Source organism: Ctenocephalides felis, unplaced genomic scaffold (assembly GCF_003426905.1).
Source record: "Ctenocephalides felis isolate EL2017-DRISC unplaced genomic scaffold, ASM342690v1 CF-g0.4_SCAFFOLD_03571, whole genome shotgun sequence".
Classification (NCBI taxonomy): Eukaryota; Metazoa; Arthropoda; class Insecta; order Siphonaptera; family Pulicidae; genus Ctenocephalides; species Ctenocephalides felis.
The window spans coordinates 52,445,546-52,463,003 of NW_020539725.1; the positions used below are offsets into that span (position 1 = coordinate 52,445,546).

Sequence of the window (17,458 nt, forward strand, 5' to 3'; positions counted from 1 at the left end):
TGTTTGCTTTGTTTTGAATTATTTTAAAAATTTTGATCTTTTTTCAAAGCAATCGTACTGCTTTAGCTGCATAGAAACGCGTGAGCGCTGCGTCGCCGTCTAACAGACAACGATGTTACGGAACCCATAGAAATGTAAAGAAAATTTAAACGTATTATTGAAATCTCCATAAAATATCTGATAATTTGATGTGCCTATGTCTAATGATCATTTTTGACCGCCAATTCGCACTTTTTTTTTACTAGTTTTCCGAAACCGCTAGACCTGTCTGCCCACAATTTTAATCAGTACTTCATCTTGTCAATACAAGTAAAATGTTGAATTATTAAAATCAGACGCTCCGCTCTCTTAAAAACTGAGTTACCGCTTTTGGCCCCATATCTTCGGAACGGCTAGACCTGCCTTCGCCAAAAACTAATCAGCACGTCTCCTTATCAATAGGAATCGAATGTTTTTGAGTAATTGAAATCGGTTGAACCGTGTTCCCGAAATCGTCGACGAAAATTTTTGCTGATTTGTTTTGTATTATCATCGAAGAAGAGTTGGAGTTCGAGGTTCGAATCTGCTGAACACTTACTAAATGAATAAGTATTTATACTTATATAAATATATAGTATACAAATACAAAGCAAATTATAGTGTTCCTCTATATACAAATAGAAAATAAACAATAAAGAAGGTCTTTTATTCTGGTATAGTTGCATATTTTTAATTTCAGTTGGTTCGAATTGTTTAATTAATACCACAAATTTCTTCGTATTTAACGAGAAATTTCATAGTTTCCAATTTTTATTTTAACTATGTAATTGGAAAAAAACTTAAAAAAACATGCACATGTATATTTGTATTATATATTTTTATTGAAACAACAATATAAATCTAATAAGCTTAGATACAACAATGCAATAGAATAAATACCAAATCTCAATTTCATATCAGTCAATATCTCTGTTTTCATTAGGCAGTAAATTTTGTTCTATAAGCTCTGATCCCATCATCTGTTCTGGTTGATCTACAATAACCTGCAACAAATAAAACCCTATAACATAGTTGCAAAAATTAGTTTCATAAATATACTTTTTTCTTGTTGCAAAGGTACTTATGTTTCATATATGATTTATATTATGATAACTACAATTTGAATATAGCAGATAAAAAAATATGATAGAGTTATACAATGCAGGCTTTTTTTTAAGTTTAAAAAAATGCAAACCTGCAAATTCTTAATATCTTCTGCACGCCCGGCCAGTCCAGAGGCCGTTGTAGCGCTGCTCATCATCCCTTCGCTGCTGGCCAGAGAAGCTGACAAAGGAGAAGAAGATCCAGGCCACAGGTCCCAGGATCCAACAATAGGACCTGAGCGATCACCCGCACCTTTGCACGAACCATCAGGCGAAATTGGAGCCGAGTTCTCACTTCGATAAAGTTCTAGTAACTGTTCCTCCATGCGCTGGTTTATAGATTTCTGAGCTGCATACTTGCTCTCAACAGCCTACAAGAAAATCAATCACATAATCACAAAAACTAGAAAATATAGAAGCATATTGGAAGAAATCTACTTGTTTATGCAAATTTTGCACAAGCTGTAGTCAATAATATTCAAATACAGAAAAAAAAACTATTTGTCTAACTTACATCAAGCTGTACTTGATATTTTTCTTTAACAATTTTCAGCAATCGTTTCTGTTCACTGAAATTAGAATCTCGCTTAGCAAGAGTATTCTCGAGTTCAGTTACTCTCAATCTAGTAGCTTCCAGAGCATTTGATTTCATTTCTAATGTTTGCTGCATACCTGAAAGAAAAATTTAAATTTATTTAAAATTTATTTGGTCATGAATGAAAATAAATAATAATGAAAACTTTAAGAAGAATGAGGAAATCAACTGGAATGTAAGTTTAAGTAAAAAATAAGATGAATTGAAATTTAAAGAAGAGTAAATGGTTGTAATAAGAAGCAGCATTTTGCATCTAAATCAATTTGATTTGAAATTGGCTCATAAATACTATACAAATTTATTATAATTTTTAAAGTTTATATAATTTAGAAGAATTTTAACGTTTTCAATCTGAATGTAGCTTAACGAGTTGGTTTTGGAAAGAGGGATTTAAAAACACAGAATATCGTGACATCTAATTTTGTAAACAAGAATATCTTAAAACACATTTATACTAGAGCTTATTTTTATTAAATAACTATCCAACATTCCTGACATTGACGTGATCAGGAGAATGAAATAGAAGAATAAACATAAACATGAAATAGAAGATATAAACATAAAAATTTCTTTTTAAGTTCTAAACTTACTCATAATTTCATCGCGGTATGTAGCATGCAGAATTTCGAGTTCTTCATCTCGTGCTCTCAACCAAGGTAGTTCAGCTAATTTATCCTTATATCTAGATTGCAATTCTCCCATTAATAAAAGCTCTGAATGCATTTGGTGCAACTGATTCCGATACTTTGCTCCAATCTAAGGGAAAAAAATTAGGAATAAAATCAGTTAGAAAAAAAACACATTGCTAAAATTATCACGAAAATTTTAAACCCAAACAAGACTCGGACTCTAACCAGACACATGATAGTCAAAGAAAGGAACACAGTTATGCCCGAATGTAGTTCGAGTGAAACTTTCAAATGATAAATATCAAAATGTATAAACCTCAGCTTGATGTCTAGCTTCTCTAATTTCTTGAGTTTGATCAAACAGCATAGCTCTAGCTTCTTGCAACTCGGATGTTGTTTTCGAAAGTTCATCAGCCTGTTGAGCTAATTGCTGTTTTAAGGCATCGGAAGCTGCCCGCATCATCGCATTTTCCTCCATCAGGGTGTTATACTTTTCGCGCCAACTATGGTTAATAGCCTTCCACTCCCTCTCCTGGTTTGTGAATATTGCACGTTTTTTATCTGAAATAAAAATGAAACTAATATAATACGCCATTACATTAAAAAAAATTTTTTTTGGGTCTGTTTTGATTGAATTTTTAGCTTTCTGTGTGGTCTTAAGGGGTTAGGGGTACTTGGAATTTTTGAAAAATCAATTTTTATTTTTTTGCATTTTCATTAAGTGTAATATCTTGAAAATGTTCTCTGAAAATTTCAAGTTGATCCGATGATTACTTTTTGAGTTATTGGGCTCTTACCAGCGCGTTGACGCAAGTGGAGAGCTCGATACTTATTCTCAAGATTATTCTCCCTCACCTCCTGATGTTTTAAATGCTTTTAAACCGATTTACAACGATCTCAGCAATGATAATTTACTTTCAAGATGTGTAGTTCAAGATTGAATCCATAATCAGAAAAAAATAAAAGCTCAACCAACTAGTGTAAAAAATATGCCTAAAAACCGTGAATACTGGTTCTACTATCGTACAATTTGCTGAATACATATACATAATCATTATTATTGATTATGGATACCCTAGGACCTAATTGTGAGTATAATTCCCATTGGTATGCTGAAAAATTGGATGCTGCACGTGTGAAAGTGGCAGATCAGCGCGCCAACGAGCACACTCGGTAGGCCAAAATGCTTCGTAGGCAACAGCAAATGGAAATTTTGGAAACTTGCACAATGACTGATGAACTATTATATGGCCCAGAAATAGATGACTCGGTTTAAGTAATTCAATAATTCGAATTTCTGTACGTAAATCCAATGTGAAGCTTTAAACGCGTTTTTCTCAAAACTATGTTTTCTGAAGCGGCGACCACTGTAACTCAAAAACCGCTTAATAAATTTTAATGAAATTTATACAGCTTTTAGAATACATAATAAACTCGGGCCTGATCGAAGGATTTTCTTTTTTTCAAAAATTTCAATTTTTTAAGACCAATTAACTGTTGATTTTTTACCCAAAAATCTAGAAATTATATTTCTGATGCTGCTATTTTGTTAATTTTTGCAAGAAAAAGAAAACCTTCGATCAGGCCCAGGATTATCTATTTATAAAACTATTTTTTTTATTTGATTGATTTTAGATAAATCTCTAAGAAGTTATGACAGTCACCGCCAGGAGTGTTTTTTGAAACAGGGTCAACAAAAACAGCTATAACTTTGGAAATATTAATTTTTTTTTCTTGAAATTTTTGTTACTTAAAGTCAAAACATTGTATAATGATGCCGTATTAATGTTTTTGTAAACAAACATGTTTAATAACAAAAAAACAATACTAAAAATTCTCATTTTTTGTACCTCCAAGTACCCCTAACTCCTTAAAGCAAGATGGTACTTCTAGAAATATTAAATAATATTACATACCAAGTTCTTGGTTTAACTTTTGAATATCATTTTCAAACAGCTGCAACCTTTCCTTGAGTGCGGCATTTGATTCTTCTAATGCCCGGTTATCGCGACATTTTCCTAGCAGACGTCTGTTACGATCTGCATGTAATTCTCTACGATGCCTCTCAAATTGCAGTTCTATGTGCAACAATTGTAACTGTTCCCGTAAAGACCTGATCTCAGCATTTTCATTATACCTATCATCAGATCCGTGGGGTTTTTGTCTATTAATACAGCATTGTATATACTGGTCCAGCAGATCAGTAGGTGATTGTTTTATGGTATCTTTAGCACTATTCCGTTTGCTTGAACAATTATCACCGAAAGGAAATAATCCAATGTAGAGAAGCTCAAATGGCTGTGGCCAGAATGATACTGTTTGTGTAGAATTATTTTGGACAGAACGAGCAACTATTGGTTTTTGTGATTCTTCCTTTTTCACTTCTTTCTCCTGAAAGCAGGAAAAAAATTGTAGACAAATTTAAGAACTGTATTATTTTTAAATAATTGTCAAATTAATAACCTCCGGTGCATCAACTACTTCTTCTATCTTAGGAACTTTGACAATATCTAAATGAGTTGCAGTTTTACGCACAAAATTTGGACAAGATGCAGTTCTTCGCAGTCGTTTGCTTTTTGGTAAAATAACAGATGAATCGGCAGGACTGGAGCCTGAAAAATATTATATAATGTGATCTCTAAATTATATAATATTCTTAATAATCCCTTCTTATTAAGAGAAGGTATTAATAAAAATATAGCATAAAATGCATTATATTTTTAAAAAATCCACAAGAATTACACAGAAACTAAAAAATAATAAGTAAATTTAATGAGTTTATAGACTTCATATTAATATCACTGAAATATTATATACCTGCGCTAAAACCTTTATAATAACCTCCTGAGATATTATCATTATTACATTGACTATAAAATCGTAATCTCTTGATATGTTCAGCAAAATTCTTCATAGATCTAAAATGTTTAGTAATATTATAAAAGGTATATTTAACAATATCAGGGAATGAAAGCCAGGATAATTAATATACCGTGAATTTGGAACATGCAATCCTCCAGAAGTGCAAGTCGTACAAGAAGCAGGTATGCAGTCAACAAACTGATCTTCTTGATTTACGTTCTCCTAAGAAATAAACAACAGATCAAAATCTATATTTATTTTAAAAAAAAATTATAATTTACCTCAGTCAGATCATTTTCTGCAGAATTATTAATAGTATCTTTTTCTGACATATTAGAGAAATCTAAATTGTCTACTGAGAACTCCTGAAAAATATTTATTTCAGTAAACAATAAAACAAAAATGCAATTTATCAATAATAATACAATATTTACCGAAGTATTTTGGGCAGCATCAGAAGTTGTGATGTTATTGTGAAAGGCATCTGAATGTGATGAAACTCGCATAGGACTAAATTAGAGATTTGAAAATACAAATGAGATATTATTAAAAACTTATAAGGAAGTAATGACTATTAATTATTTTTGTGTTAAAAAAGAATTACAATAGAATTTCAATTGTGAAGATTCCAAAATCAAGTAAAAATGCTAACAAATCTAGTTTGGAGAAGAAATTCTGTTTAATTATAATTCACACTTAATTTTAAAAAATCAAAGCAATATTTACCTAGTAGGATTTGTATATCTGAATAAACTTGCATTATTTTCTAACTGTGACTGAAAAAGAAAAAGAAATTATTTTGAAGAATAGAATTATTATATTCCACAAAATATAAACACTCACTTGAGATCTATCTGATATGACACGAGTTAACTTTTGGAAAGATGTTGATGAAGTTTCTATATCTGTAGGATCAGGATACCTAAAAATATAATTACATGTCTAAGCACAGATAGTGATTGATGTAAGGAATTCCAAAATATAAACGAATAAGTGAGCACAGAATGGTCCATAATTATCTATTATCCATTATATGTGCATTTTATATTTTAATACCTGAATAATGAAGGATCCTTTCTCATTGGACTGGATGGTTGAGACGAATTTAAAGATTGGTTAGCATTAACGCTTGATGTTAGTAACTTAGTGTTTAAAGCTCTTGCAACTGTAGAACTTGGAGGTATTGGCCTAATGCGCATATCCTATACAAAGTTAAATAAATTTAATATAGTTTCAGTAAATCATTTATGTTTATCATAACTTTAGCTAACCCTTAGTGGTGTGCTTTCAGGAGTAGCTTCTATTGCAGCCTCTGGTGGAGATGCTCCTTCTTGCCCATCATTTTTTAAGAGATTTGTGTTGATGTTTGATGCCATCAATGAAGGTGTTATATTTGGTGTATAACTCTATAAAAGAATTCTATATATTTTTCTGAATATTTAGGATGTTTGAGATAATTGGAATCACCAAACTTACGTGTGTATTAGGAACAGGAGTGGGTGTCTGAGGTGGTGTTGTAGGAGGGCATGTGAAACTTGGACTCCAAAACTCTTTGTTTTCAGATATGCGATCAACCTATATGTTAAATGTATTAAAGATATACAGTATAATATAATATAATATTTTATCTTATTTAAGCATCCAGATTGTGTTCCAAAATAATTTATATACAAAATCTGGATGCAAATAAATATTTAAATAATAAATATTAAATGTAATACTAAATTTTATTATTATGACTGTTTGATACTGACCATCTTTGAAGCATGGAAATCTTGACTAGTGATGATATGGCTTCTTGATAAATTCGAGTTTTCTAAAATAAAATCAACAGTATAACAATAACACTTGCAAATCTGTTAAGATATAATTCTTTTACCAAAATTTATTGAAGAACAATCAATATGTTTTGAATTAGATCCAATATATTCTTGGTTATCAGGTCTTTCAATATTTTCTAACATTACTCGAGAACATTCAACTACTACATCATGAACTTCCATATTTTTCCATCTAAAAACCATATTCAAAATAATAAAAATAATACAAAATATTTTTTAATATATCATATTTTAAGTTATACAACTTGAAATAAAATATTTCATAAATTGTTATTACAATTTTGGGATTAAAACTTAAATCATGAATATCTAACCGTGAATTATCGGTTTCTCTTTCCTTGCTGGTGGTAATAAGCAAAGGGTGCATTTTTACAGTCTCTAATAATGGCTGAAAATATTATTTACACATAAAATATTTGTATATAAATGTATTTATATGCATTAATAATTGATTACCTTAATAGTATGGCCAAAAATTACACTTTGATCCCGACTGCTATACTTGTTTTTCAAATATGATACAAAATTGCATGGAAACATTCCATAAAGTCGATGAAAAAGAGCATACAAACCAACCTAATAGAATAATGAAATTAGAATTAATGTAAACTGTATAGTTGATTCTTGTTTTTATGAATAAAGAAATTATATAAAAAGTATTAAATTAAAATTATCATTTAGTATAAAGCAGAACTAGTAGCAAACATTTTTACCTGCAAATGTATAAGCTGATCTTCTGGCAATTTAGTTGTATTATTTCCCTTCCATGCTGCCAAACGACTGCAAAAATAACAAAATTCAGCCAAAATCTTATGTTAATGATTTCAGTAAACATGAAATTAGATATTACCTGAATACTTCAAATATATCCATAAGAAAAGGTGATATCAAAGAAGGAACCATGGGTAATAAAGCTATTATGCACAGAAGAGCACTCATAAATGGCACAATATCGGTCTCCACCTTAAAATTTCAAGTAGTTTGGAAAATAAATAATCTGATTGTAAAATGATACAATGATAGAAAAAGCTAAGCAACTCTATCAATAATAAGAATAATTTCAAACAGTAGTAATACATAATACAATGCTATACAATATAATTTGATACATAGAATGAAATTCATGATTAGCAATAAAAGTCATATTAACATAAAACCTAAATATCCATCTAAAAAAACTAAATAGCAATAAAAGTCATATTAACATTAGCTAAATAAACATCATTCTAAATAAGAATGTGTTACGGATAATATAAAAATATTGCAGTTAGTATGACTTCAAATCTCATTTTAAAACAGATAATATTTAGTGTTTTAAGAATTATGTTATATTAGCTAGATACATTATTAAAATAATTTACCTTAAGTAATTTCAGAGTTTCTTTGAACAAATTATGTTGCATAATATGATAGAGCCATGTTGGTTGACGTCGAACAATAATTCCTAAGATATCTAATCCTTTCTGTTTATTAGAACTTTTAATCAAATCTAAAATTCTGCAAACCAATTGGAATATTATAAACCAGTTCAAAATATACATTAAGCTTTTTAATATTAAAAAATTACACACTCACCGATCGAAAATAAATCTATCATGAGGAGACTGTACTTTTAACAAAACATCTACAACTCTTACAGAATTCGTTTGCAAATAATAATCTATCAAAAATGTAACTAGCCATGATTCTTTTGCTGTAAAAAATATACAAATAAAATATGCACATTCTACAATATTTGTTACTGATAATAAATGAACATACTTTTATTAAAATAATCTGCAAACTGCTTCTTGACATCTTCTACCACTTGGAGATTATCTGATTCTAAGGAATTAAATAATTCTTCCATCTCCATAACGAGATGTTTTGTGTAACAAATTAATAGAAACTTTTGTTTCCTTTGTTATAGCCACTACATTGTTGTAAAATCTAAGAAATTATAATAAAAATATCACATTTAAGGTTAATACACCTAATATGACTTTTGCTAATCCAGAAACACATATGGCCAAAGCTGTCAAATTGCAGAACGGTCGTAGGGAGCAGATACGAGTTAAATGAGAGTGGAAACTATACTATGGTAAATAGAATAATAGAAAACATGTGTATTTGCAGAAAATGCGGGAAATACAAAAAATCATAATAATAAATAATATTAAAAAGGCGTAAGTGGCATTTTGTCTTATAAGAAGTAGCATAACCATTCCGAATATGTTAATAATCGAGATAATAAATACTAAGAGAGAGATAAAGGCACTTTCAAAATTATGATGATAAATTTTGAAATTTAGACATTGCTCCATTATTCCAAACTTTGGGGTCTCCATTAATCACATAATCGCTTTTAAAAATTTTCGGACACCTTTTCTTGGTGATATTTAGATTTAACCACCTCCATCACTTAAAATCACGTGTGTTTTTGGTACCTAAGAAAAAAAAAGTAAAATTTTTAGATTTTTTTTGGAAAATTTTGGATTGTTTTTTAAAATTTAGGAACACGTAATATTTTACATAACGTAATATTTTACTAGACCCATCCTATTTCTCGTGCTGTATACAGATTTTTGGTTAGACCCCTTGCCTACCCCTCTTTTAAACATTGCATGATTAATAGACGGCCTCTTTGGTGAATTTTTATAATTGAACCATTTGTCAAAGGCTCATAATATTTTAGATTATCACATAAGGCAATAAACCATACCCTCATGCAAAGTTTCACTCGTTTTTATCAATCTTATTTATAATAAAAAAATCAGTTTAATCTAAGCTTTTTGAGCTCATTTTCATCTGATAGCTTTTGAACAGATTTTGAATTTTAAAAAACTGTTCAAGATGAATGTGAACAAAAATTCTACACACTTGTGTTTATTCCATGAACTATGTATAATACATAATCTGCTTACATACTTGGACTTGAGATCTATTACCTCGAGTAGAAATTTAATATCATGCTGCTTGATATCGAGTTTAGACGAGGTTTGGATCGAATTGCAGACCAGTTCGTCACAGCTGGCTTTATAAACAAATAAATAAACGTATATTATGATACATCGAGTGTTCCTTCTGGTCCAAATCCCCTATTAAGGCACATTGGATGGGACACATACTTGAACTCAAAATCTATAATATCAAGTGAAAATTTAATTTCATACTGCTTGATATCAAGTTTGGGCGAGGTTTGGATGAAAACCAAAAGTAGTTGGTCACAGCTGGGTCTAAAAACAAATAAATAAACGTATATTATGATACATCGAGAGTTTCTGTCTTCTAAACCAAATTCCCTATTAAGTCACATTAGATAAGACATATATCTGAGCTCAAGATCTATAGCCTCAAATAAAAATTTAATTTCATACTGCTTGATAGCGAGCTGTGACGACGTTTGGATCGAACTCAAAACTAATGGTTTACGGTTGACTTATAAAGAAATAAATAAATACACCAGGAGTTTACGTCTTCTAATACAAATCTTCTATAAAGTCACATTGGATAAATTTAACAAACAGATTGAACAAGTAAGTTCTGTCCTGTTAATAGACTATAAAAGGTTAATTGGTTGTTTGAACATGTAGATTTAACATAATCATTTATATGTAATAACAAAAATTATGAAATCAAAAATATCCTTTTAATTGTTATTAAAGTAACAATAATAAAATGTGATGCATTAAGTCAGTGGATTCCAACCTTCTTGGGACGCGCTTCCCAAATAAACATAAAAAATATTTATTTATTCACAGGTTGGAAACCACGGCATTAAGTCGATAAATTCGAATGTATAAATTCATTCTATTCCCACCACTAGTTGAGAAAACATCAGTGACAGTGATCTTGCGTTAACCTAATGACACTCTCATTTTTATTTTAACACTGCTGGATCAAAGTCTTACACGAAAAGAATAGTTTAATTCATATATTTATTTTAAATTTTAAATATTAAATATAATATATAATATAAATTATTTTGAATACATATTTGCGGTAAACACGTGTTCACTGGTTAAATTTCTTATAGTGGTATTGCTTAAATTGCTATAGTGTGAGTATAGAACCAGTATTGAACGGAAGAATAGTTTATTGAGTTTAAAAATAAACAAAACAGGAACAATATACAAGATTAAGAATGTAAGTATTTTAATTAATCAAAATTATTAGATGTATAATACCAAAAATTTATATTAGAATTTTTTTGCAATAATTATTATATAGTATAGTATATAAATATTATATATAATGAATTTTATATTTTTTTAAATATTTTTTTTATTAAATTGTGATTCGGTTAATTATTATTAAAAAAATTATATCAGTAATAATTCGAACCTGTGCGTGGTTTATTATGAGATGTGGTATAAGATAACATAATAAACAATTGTTTATTTGAACCAAAGTTCTTCTCTTATTCTTAAACAATTGCATGAAACACTTATTTTTATTATTTATTGATTGTATTTATTGATTTTATATTGTGCACATTTTTGTAAAATTTTACAGAAATTACTAATTCAGTAATTGCTAAAATCATATAAGACATAATAAATTAGCCTACGCATAAAATACAAATGAAATTTATTCTGCTAACAAAAAGTAAAAATATATAAAAATTGTTTGAATTTCTGATAAATATTAGAGTGTTTAACATTGAATATTAATCAGATATAAATATTACTATCATAGGAGTCGGAATTTAAAATTCTATCGGAACAGTATTTATATTAAAACCACGTGGTTTTGGAATCCGTTGTTTAGATTAAAAATTTAACACACACACACACATATATATATATATATATATATACATATATATATATATATATGTGTGTGTATATAATAAATAATATAATATAATAATATATAAGAAATAAATATGTAACAAGTAGTTCGCAAAAATCTAAAATATTTTACCTTGCATCCGATCCAGTTTTAAATTTGACTGTACTGTTATAAAATTATGTTTATAAGTCTCTAGTTGTATTGAAATGAATTTCAAAATATTTTTTTTATCACATAGCTTCAGATAAATGTAAAAACGTTCACTCATACATTTAAATTGATGTATTCAAGAACAATTACTCATAAGGTATTATTCATGATGGAAATGCTTTTTAGTTCTACAATACAAATCGTGATTGCATGCAATTCAATGCAGTTTAGAGAGATGGATATATATATATATATATATATATATATATATATATATATATATATATTATATATATATACATATATATATATATATATATAATATTATTGTACTGATAGTTATAATAGAAAAAAATGTGCTATAATCTCGACAAATATTTTGTGATTTAACTGTACTGGATTTCATTTAACTGTAGTAGTTCTTCTAGAAAATTTTTCTACAAAATGCTGAATGATTGCACATATCAAGTTTCAAAACGTACAAATATATAATTGCATATATGAATCTTTTTTAATTCGACGTTTTGACAGTTTAATAAATAAATGCAAACACACAGGGAAGGTCCTGCTTTGAATACGATGCATGCAAAAAATGCGGGCGCACGCCTTAGGGGGTTAACGAGATTTGGGATTGAAATTTATAATTTTTAATTCAATCAAAATAATTCAAAATTTCTATATCATTCAAAAATTATATAATTACTTTGCATATGTTACTAATCTTGGACAATATTTTTTAAATTTGACTTTAAAACAATTCGACCCTTACTATGTTAATTAATAGTTTACGATGCAATTTTAGATATTTTAAATAATGAAAATTAAATTAAAATAATCCAACATGAAGTACCAGCGTATATTCAACAAAGCATGAAACTTAATAATCATCATCTTAGTAAAATTTTTTTTTACGAAATTTAACACAAAAAACCAATGTTTTTGTCACTTATGCGGGTAGTTTGATTTTTGCTCCATTATGCATTTAAATAATATAATTGTCTTTTTCTAATAATTATAGTTTGTATTTAATTCCATAAAAAAAATAAAAATTTTAAACTTGGAATGATGACACACATCAAGTGTCGAAACATATAATTAAGAAACTTATTTTTTTCTAACTAATTTTTTATTTTGACGAATGGGCAGTTATAGTATTTTTTCAAATATATATATATATATATATATATATATATATATCCAGGACAATTTAAATTCTAAGCATGCATATTAAATATTCAATCGTTATATTGATATTTCTAACAAATCCATTCAAGACAAACAAGCTAACCATACATATTTATTGGTTATTGATTGTCTATAAATATAATTGTCATTAAATAATATATTTGATAAATAAGATAAGACTACTATTGGAAAATTCTAAACATGGATATAAATTAAAAGAATTTAAATATTTTTTTCCATTTTTCTCGATACTGGCTGCTTTCCATTTTTGTAATCATAAAATACTTGAAATCGATTTCCAAACAAATTAATCCACAGAACAATTGATTTTAAATTTTATATCAAATTATATCAATCAAAATGTTTATTGCCTATCGTTACTATCTTCTCAAATTTCTAAGACATATTCTACATATTTACTATTATGAATTGTGGATTTATAATTTATGGTTTATATTTTAACGCAAACTTTCATTGTTTCTAATGTTTCAGTATAAATATTGAAATTATAATTCAAAATGTATTATAATTGTTCATTGTTCTCGAATGGTAAGCTGATCCGCAAAAATTTCCATTGAAATATTAACTTACTAAAGATATGTAATCAATCTTTGTTTAATAAATATACTCTAAAATTCTAGGAGTTTAAATTATGATTTTAAGAACGCTAGTGATTTGGTTGGTAAAAATATTTTAAATGTTTTAGTAATTTAATATATGGACTGTACATTAAATCTAAATATTTATATACATTTCTCATATAGATTAAAGAATTTCAGCAGAGAAAACAAATTTCGCACGGGGAATATTTATAAATAAAAAACATACGATTTTAATATCTCTTATGGTCTATATAGTTATACATATTATTAAATTCAGGTTCACTAACTACATGTGTTTTTTATCAAATCGTACTAACTATTCATCTACTTATTCATTCATCACCTATTGATTTTATTACAGAAATAAAATATGGATAATATGAGACAGTTACCAAAAATTTCATTTCATGACATATCGCCGTTTGAATATAAAGAAATAATGTCATTCCTAATGCAACATTACTACCCTGAAGAAATTCTAACAGTTTCAATTCAACCCAAAGAACCAACAACGCCAGATATAGAATTTACCATGGAAGCCATCCAAGAAGGTTATTCTGTTAAAGCCATCATCACATGTGAAAATGAAGATGATGATGGTGGAGAAGATATAATAAATGATAAAGTAGGTGAGCATTCGTACAGAAAAACTTTAGTATTTGTATCTTAAAATAAATATAAATTTTACTTGTTTCTCATCTGTACTACTAATACTAGTCTTAATATTTTCAATATTGATCCCATATACCTTAACCATGTCCTACAGGCTTCCAACCAATATTAAACCTTTGTAACCAACGTTTCATTTTTATGTGAGTATTTTGTTTACATTTTATCATTTATCAGCAACGATCAGTAAAACGTGTTTTTGCTACCGTGCATCCTAACCTAGTTATTTTCTCGTGAGGGCAACCCAGTGGTCTTGATCTTCACATTTTGAAGGTTTCTGAACATTTTTTTTTGACAATCTTACAGTATTTATAATAATCTGTTTTCAAACATTTCATATTCCTCGAACGTTTCGTTACGGTACGGAAAGTTCCAGCAATTTCCCTTAAGGCACAATATCACACACCACTAGTTTTATTATATATTGGTTAGCGTATATGTATCGCATCAATGCCCACAAAATGCGATTTATATTTCTAAAATCTATAATCTCAAGCGGAAACTTGATATCATACTGCTTGATACCAAGCTGACCCAAGAAGGTTGGGATCGAACCCAGAACTAGTTTGTGCTAGGTCACGTTCCTAATCATTACATCACGATAAATACGAAGAGTTTGTTGCTTTCGTATATGCATATAAAAAATTCACTTTTTGGTTTTGAGTTTGAAAATATTTGTACATCTGTGGTGGACCACAAAAACCACAAACGCACATGTGGTTAGTTCAAATCTAATAAATATATTTATTTCTTTTGTTAAAACAACATATTGAATATATTTTTAATATACTTGAAACGAAAAATATTTAATTTAAAATGTGATGTTTTGTCCAACGCTCTAAACATAGTTTGAACATTGATATTTAAAAACATTTTTTTATATATGTTCCTTAATTTAGTATTAAAATGAAGTAATGAAAATTCTTTTTATAGTAATAGAAATATAGTACAGTATAAATACAGTACAGCATTAAGTAGAACTTCTACTTTACTATTATAGTATAAAAGTACTACACCTAATTTCCACTAGTTGTTCTGAATTATTACATTCATCTAACTTTATATCATCACTTATCTTAATGTTTGCTAACAAATTCAATTATTAGACTAATATTATTTGAACAGAGAATTTGACAATTCAAGTAGATACATGTACATTTGTGGATGAAACGGAGAAGGTCATACAATACAAAAATGGTATTTTATCAGCAGATCCTTCAACTAATATTAATTTAGTAAATGAATCAAATTCACGACCCAAGAAAGAAATAATTGTAGGAGTTGCTATCAATGGTTCTATTGAACCTGATGATGCCAAAATTATGTTAGAGGAAGCTGATAAGTGCGAAGATGGGAAATGGTCAACTATATTAAGGTAAATAATAATAATAATCAAATATATATATATATATATATATATATATATTATCTTTTACCTGGCAGGTTTTTGGCAGAGTTGGAGCGAGATGCTGATGTCTGCAAAAGATTTCGAGCTGAGCGCGGCCTTCACACTCACGTCATGGCCGTGCATCCTGATTATAGGGGCCTAGGCATAGGTAACTGATATTATGTATTGATTTATAATTAGAAGAAATGCTTCAAATAATTAAGAATTGACTAATGTGTAGCACGACATCATATACCGATGACGTGTGGCCCCCAATAGAAATAAATCGTGGCCAGAACGTGGTCGAATCGTGGCGCAATGTTTAAATATTGTGCCAATATTACCAATATTGCGCCAATGTTAGCAGTTTGGTTCATGTGAAAATTAAATTTTAAACAGTTTAGTAGCAACAAAATCATTATCAATGCCTTTCAAAAGGCCTAAGCTCGATTCGAATTATTATTAAAATGTTCCGCAAACGAGATGACGCCAAATGTTCCTATTAACCTGGGAGTTCCAAAAACTCATCAAAATAGAACCGTAGTCCTATTCCATTATTCCAGGCGAATGAGCTTGCTCTAACCACTTATTATCTATTCAAAGTAAACGACTTAATAAAATGATGTAGTTATTAATCCATTATTTTAATGTTAGGTACTTTGCTGTTGGAAGCATCAGCATTACGAGCTAAAAATTCACGATTTGGTGTGTACAGTGTGGATTGCACCAGCGCTTATTCTACAAGAGCTGCACAACGATGCTCAGGATTGACGGCCTTAAGATCTGTTAGGTAATAAAATTTTTTTTTTTTATTGTTAAATATTGCCTATTGATTATAAGTTTTTAGTGAGATATTCATCTGGTTTGTCACCCATCACATAATAGATAATGAGGGTTGAAATACTCTTGGACTACGTAGTCGTAGGGATTTTTTTTTTCATTTTATTTTTGTTTTTTTTCTACTATGTAACTAGGAGCAACAATTGAATACATATTGACCTAATGTATAATTTACGATTTATTTATGAGAATATTTGTTTTACCCTCTTGATGACCTTCGCTTTATATATAAAGCCGCGACGTACAGAATATGTAAAAAAATCAATATTTGGTAAATATCATATGTGTCATCAAAAATAAACGTTTTAAAATCCGAAAGACAATTATATATGTATAATCAAAAAGTTTTCTAGTGCAATCACTAAATTTTGCTTCTATGATCATATAGATCAGAATATTTAAAAAATATATACAAATTAGTTAGGAATCGATAATATGATCGTTGTATGTCAAGTTTTATCCATTGCAAATATTAACGGGTAATAATGTTATTTAGAATGGTTTCGTTATTTCAGATATGAAGATTACAAGAATTCCAAAGGCGAACAAGTATTTAAACCGCAAGATCCAGTATTACACCACTCTGTTACTACATTTGTACAAAATTTTGGAATACCAGAAATTGCTTAATTTGCACTTTTAGTAAAATTTTAATTATTTACCACTTGCTTAATTATTTACTCATAGTTAGCATCACACCATATCATATTATTTAATTAATATTTAATATACTACTTTATAAAAAACTAATAACGTAGCATTATTTCTTTTTCATTCTTGATCGATATAGATTTTTTTCAGTGA

The 17,458-nt window shown here is 28.6% G+C and overlaps 1 protein-coding gene across 1 annotated transcript in view; it reads right to left on the bottom strand.

Annotated features, from left to right (window-relative positions):
- Positions 1 to 935: 935 nt before the first annotated feature.
- LOC113386234 (hamartin-like) overlaps positions 936 to 17,458 on the bottom strand; it is a 56,809-nt gene continuing 40,286 nt past the window's right edge. The window contains exon 25 of the mRNA XM_026624026.1: positions 936 to 1,022. Coding sequence (XP_026479811.1) covers positions 936 to 1,022 — 87 coding nt within the window. The remainder of the gene's footprint in view (positions 1,023 to 17,458) is intronic.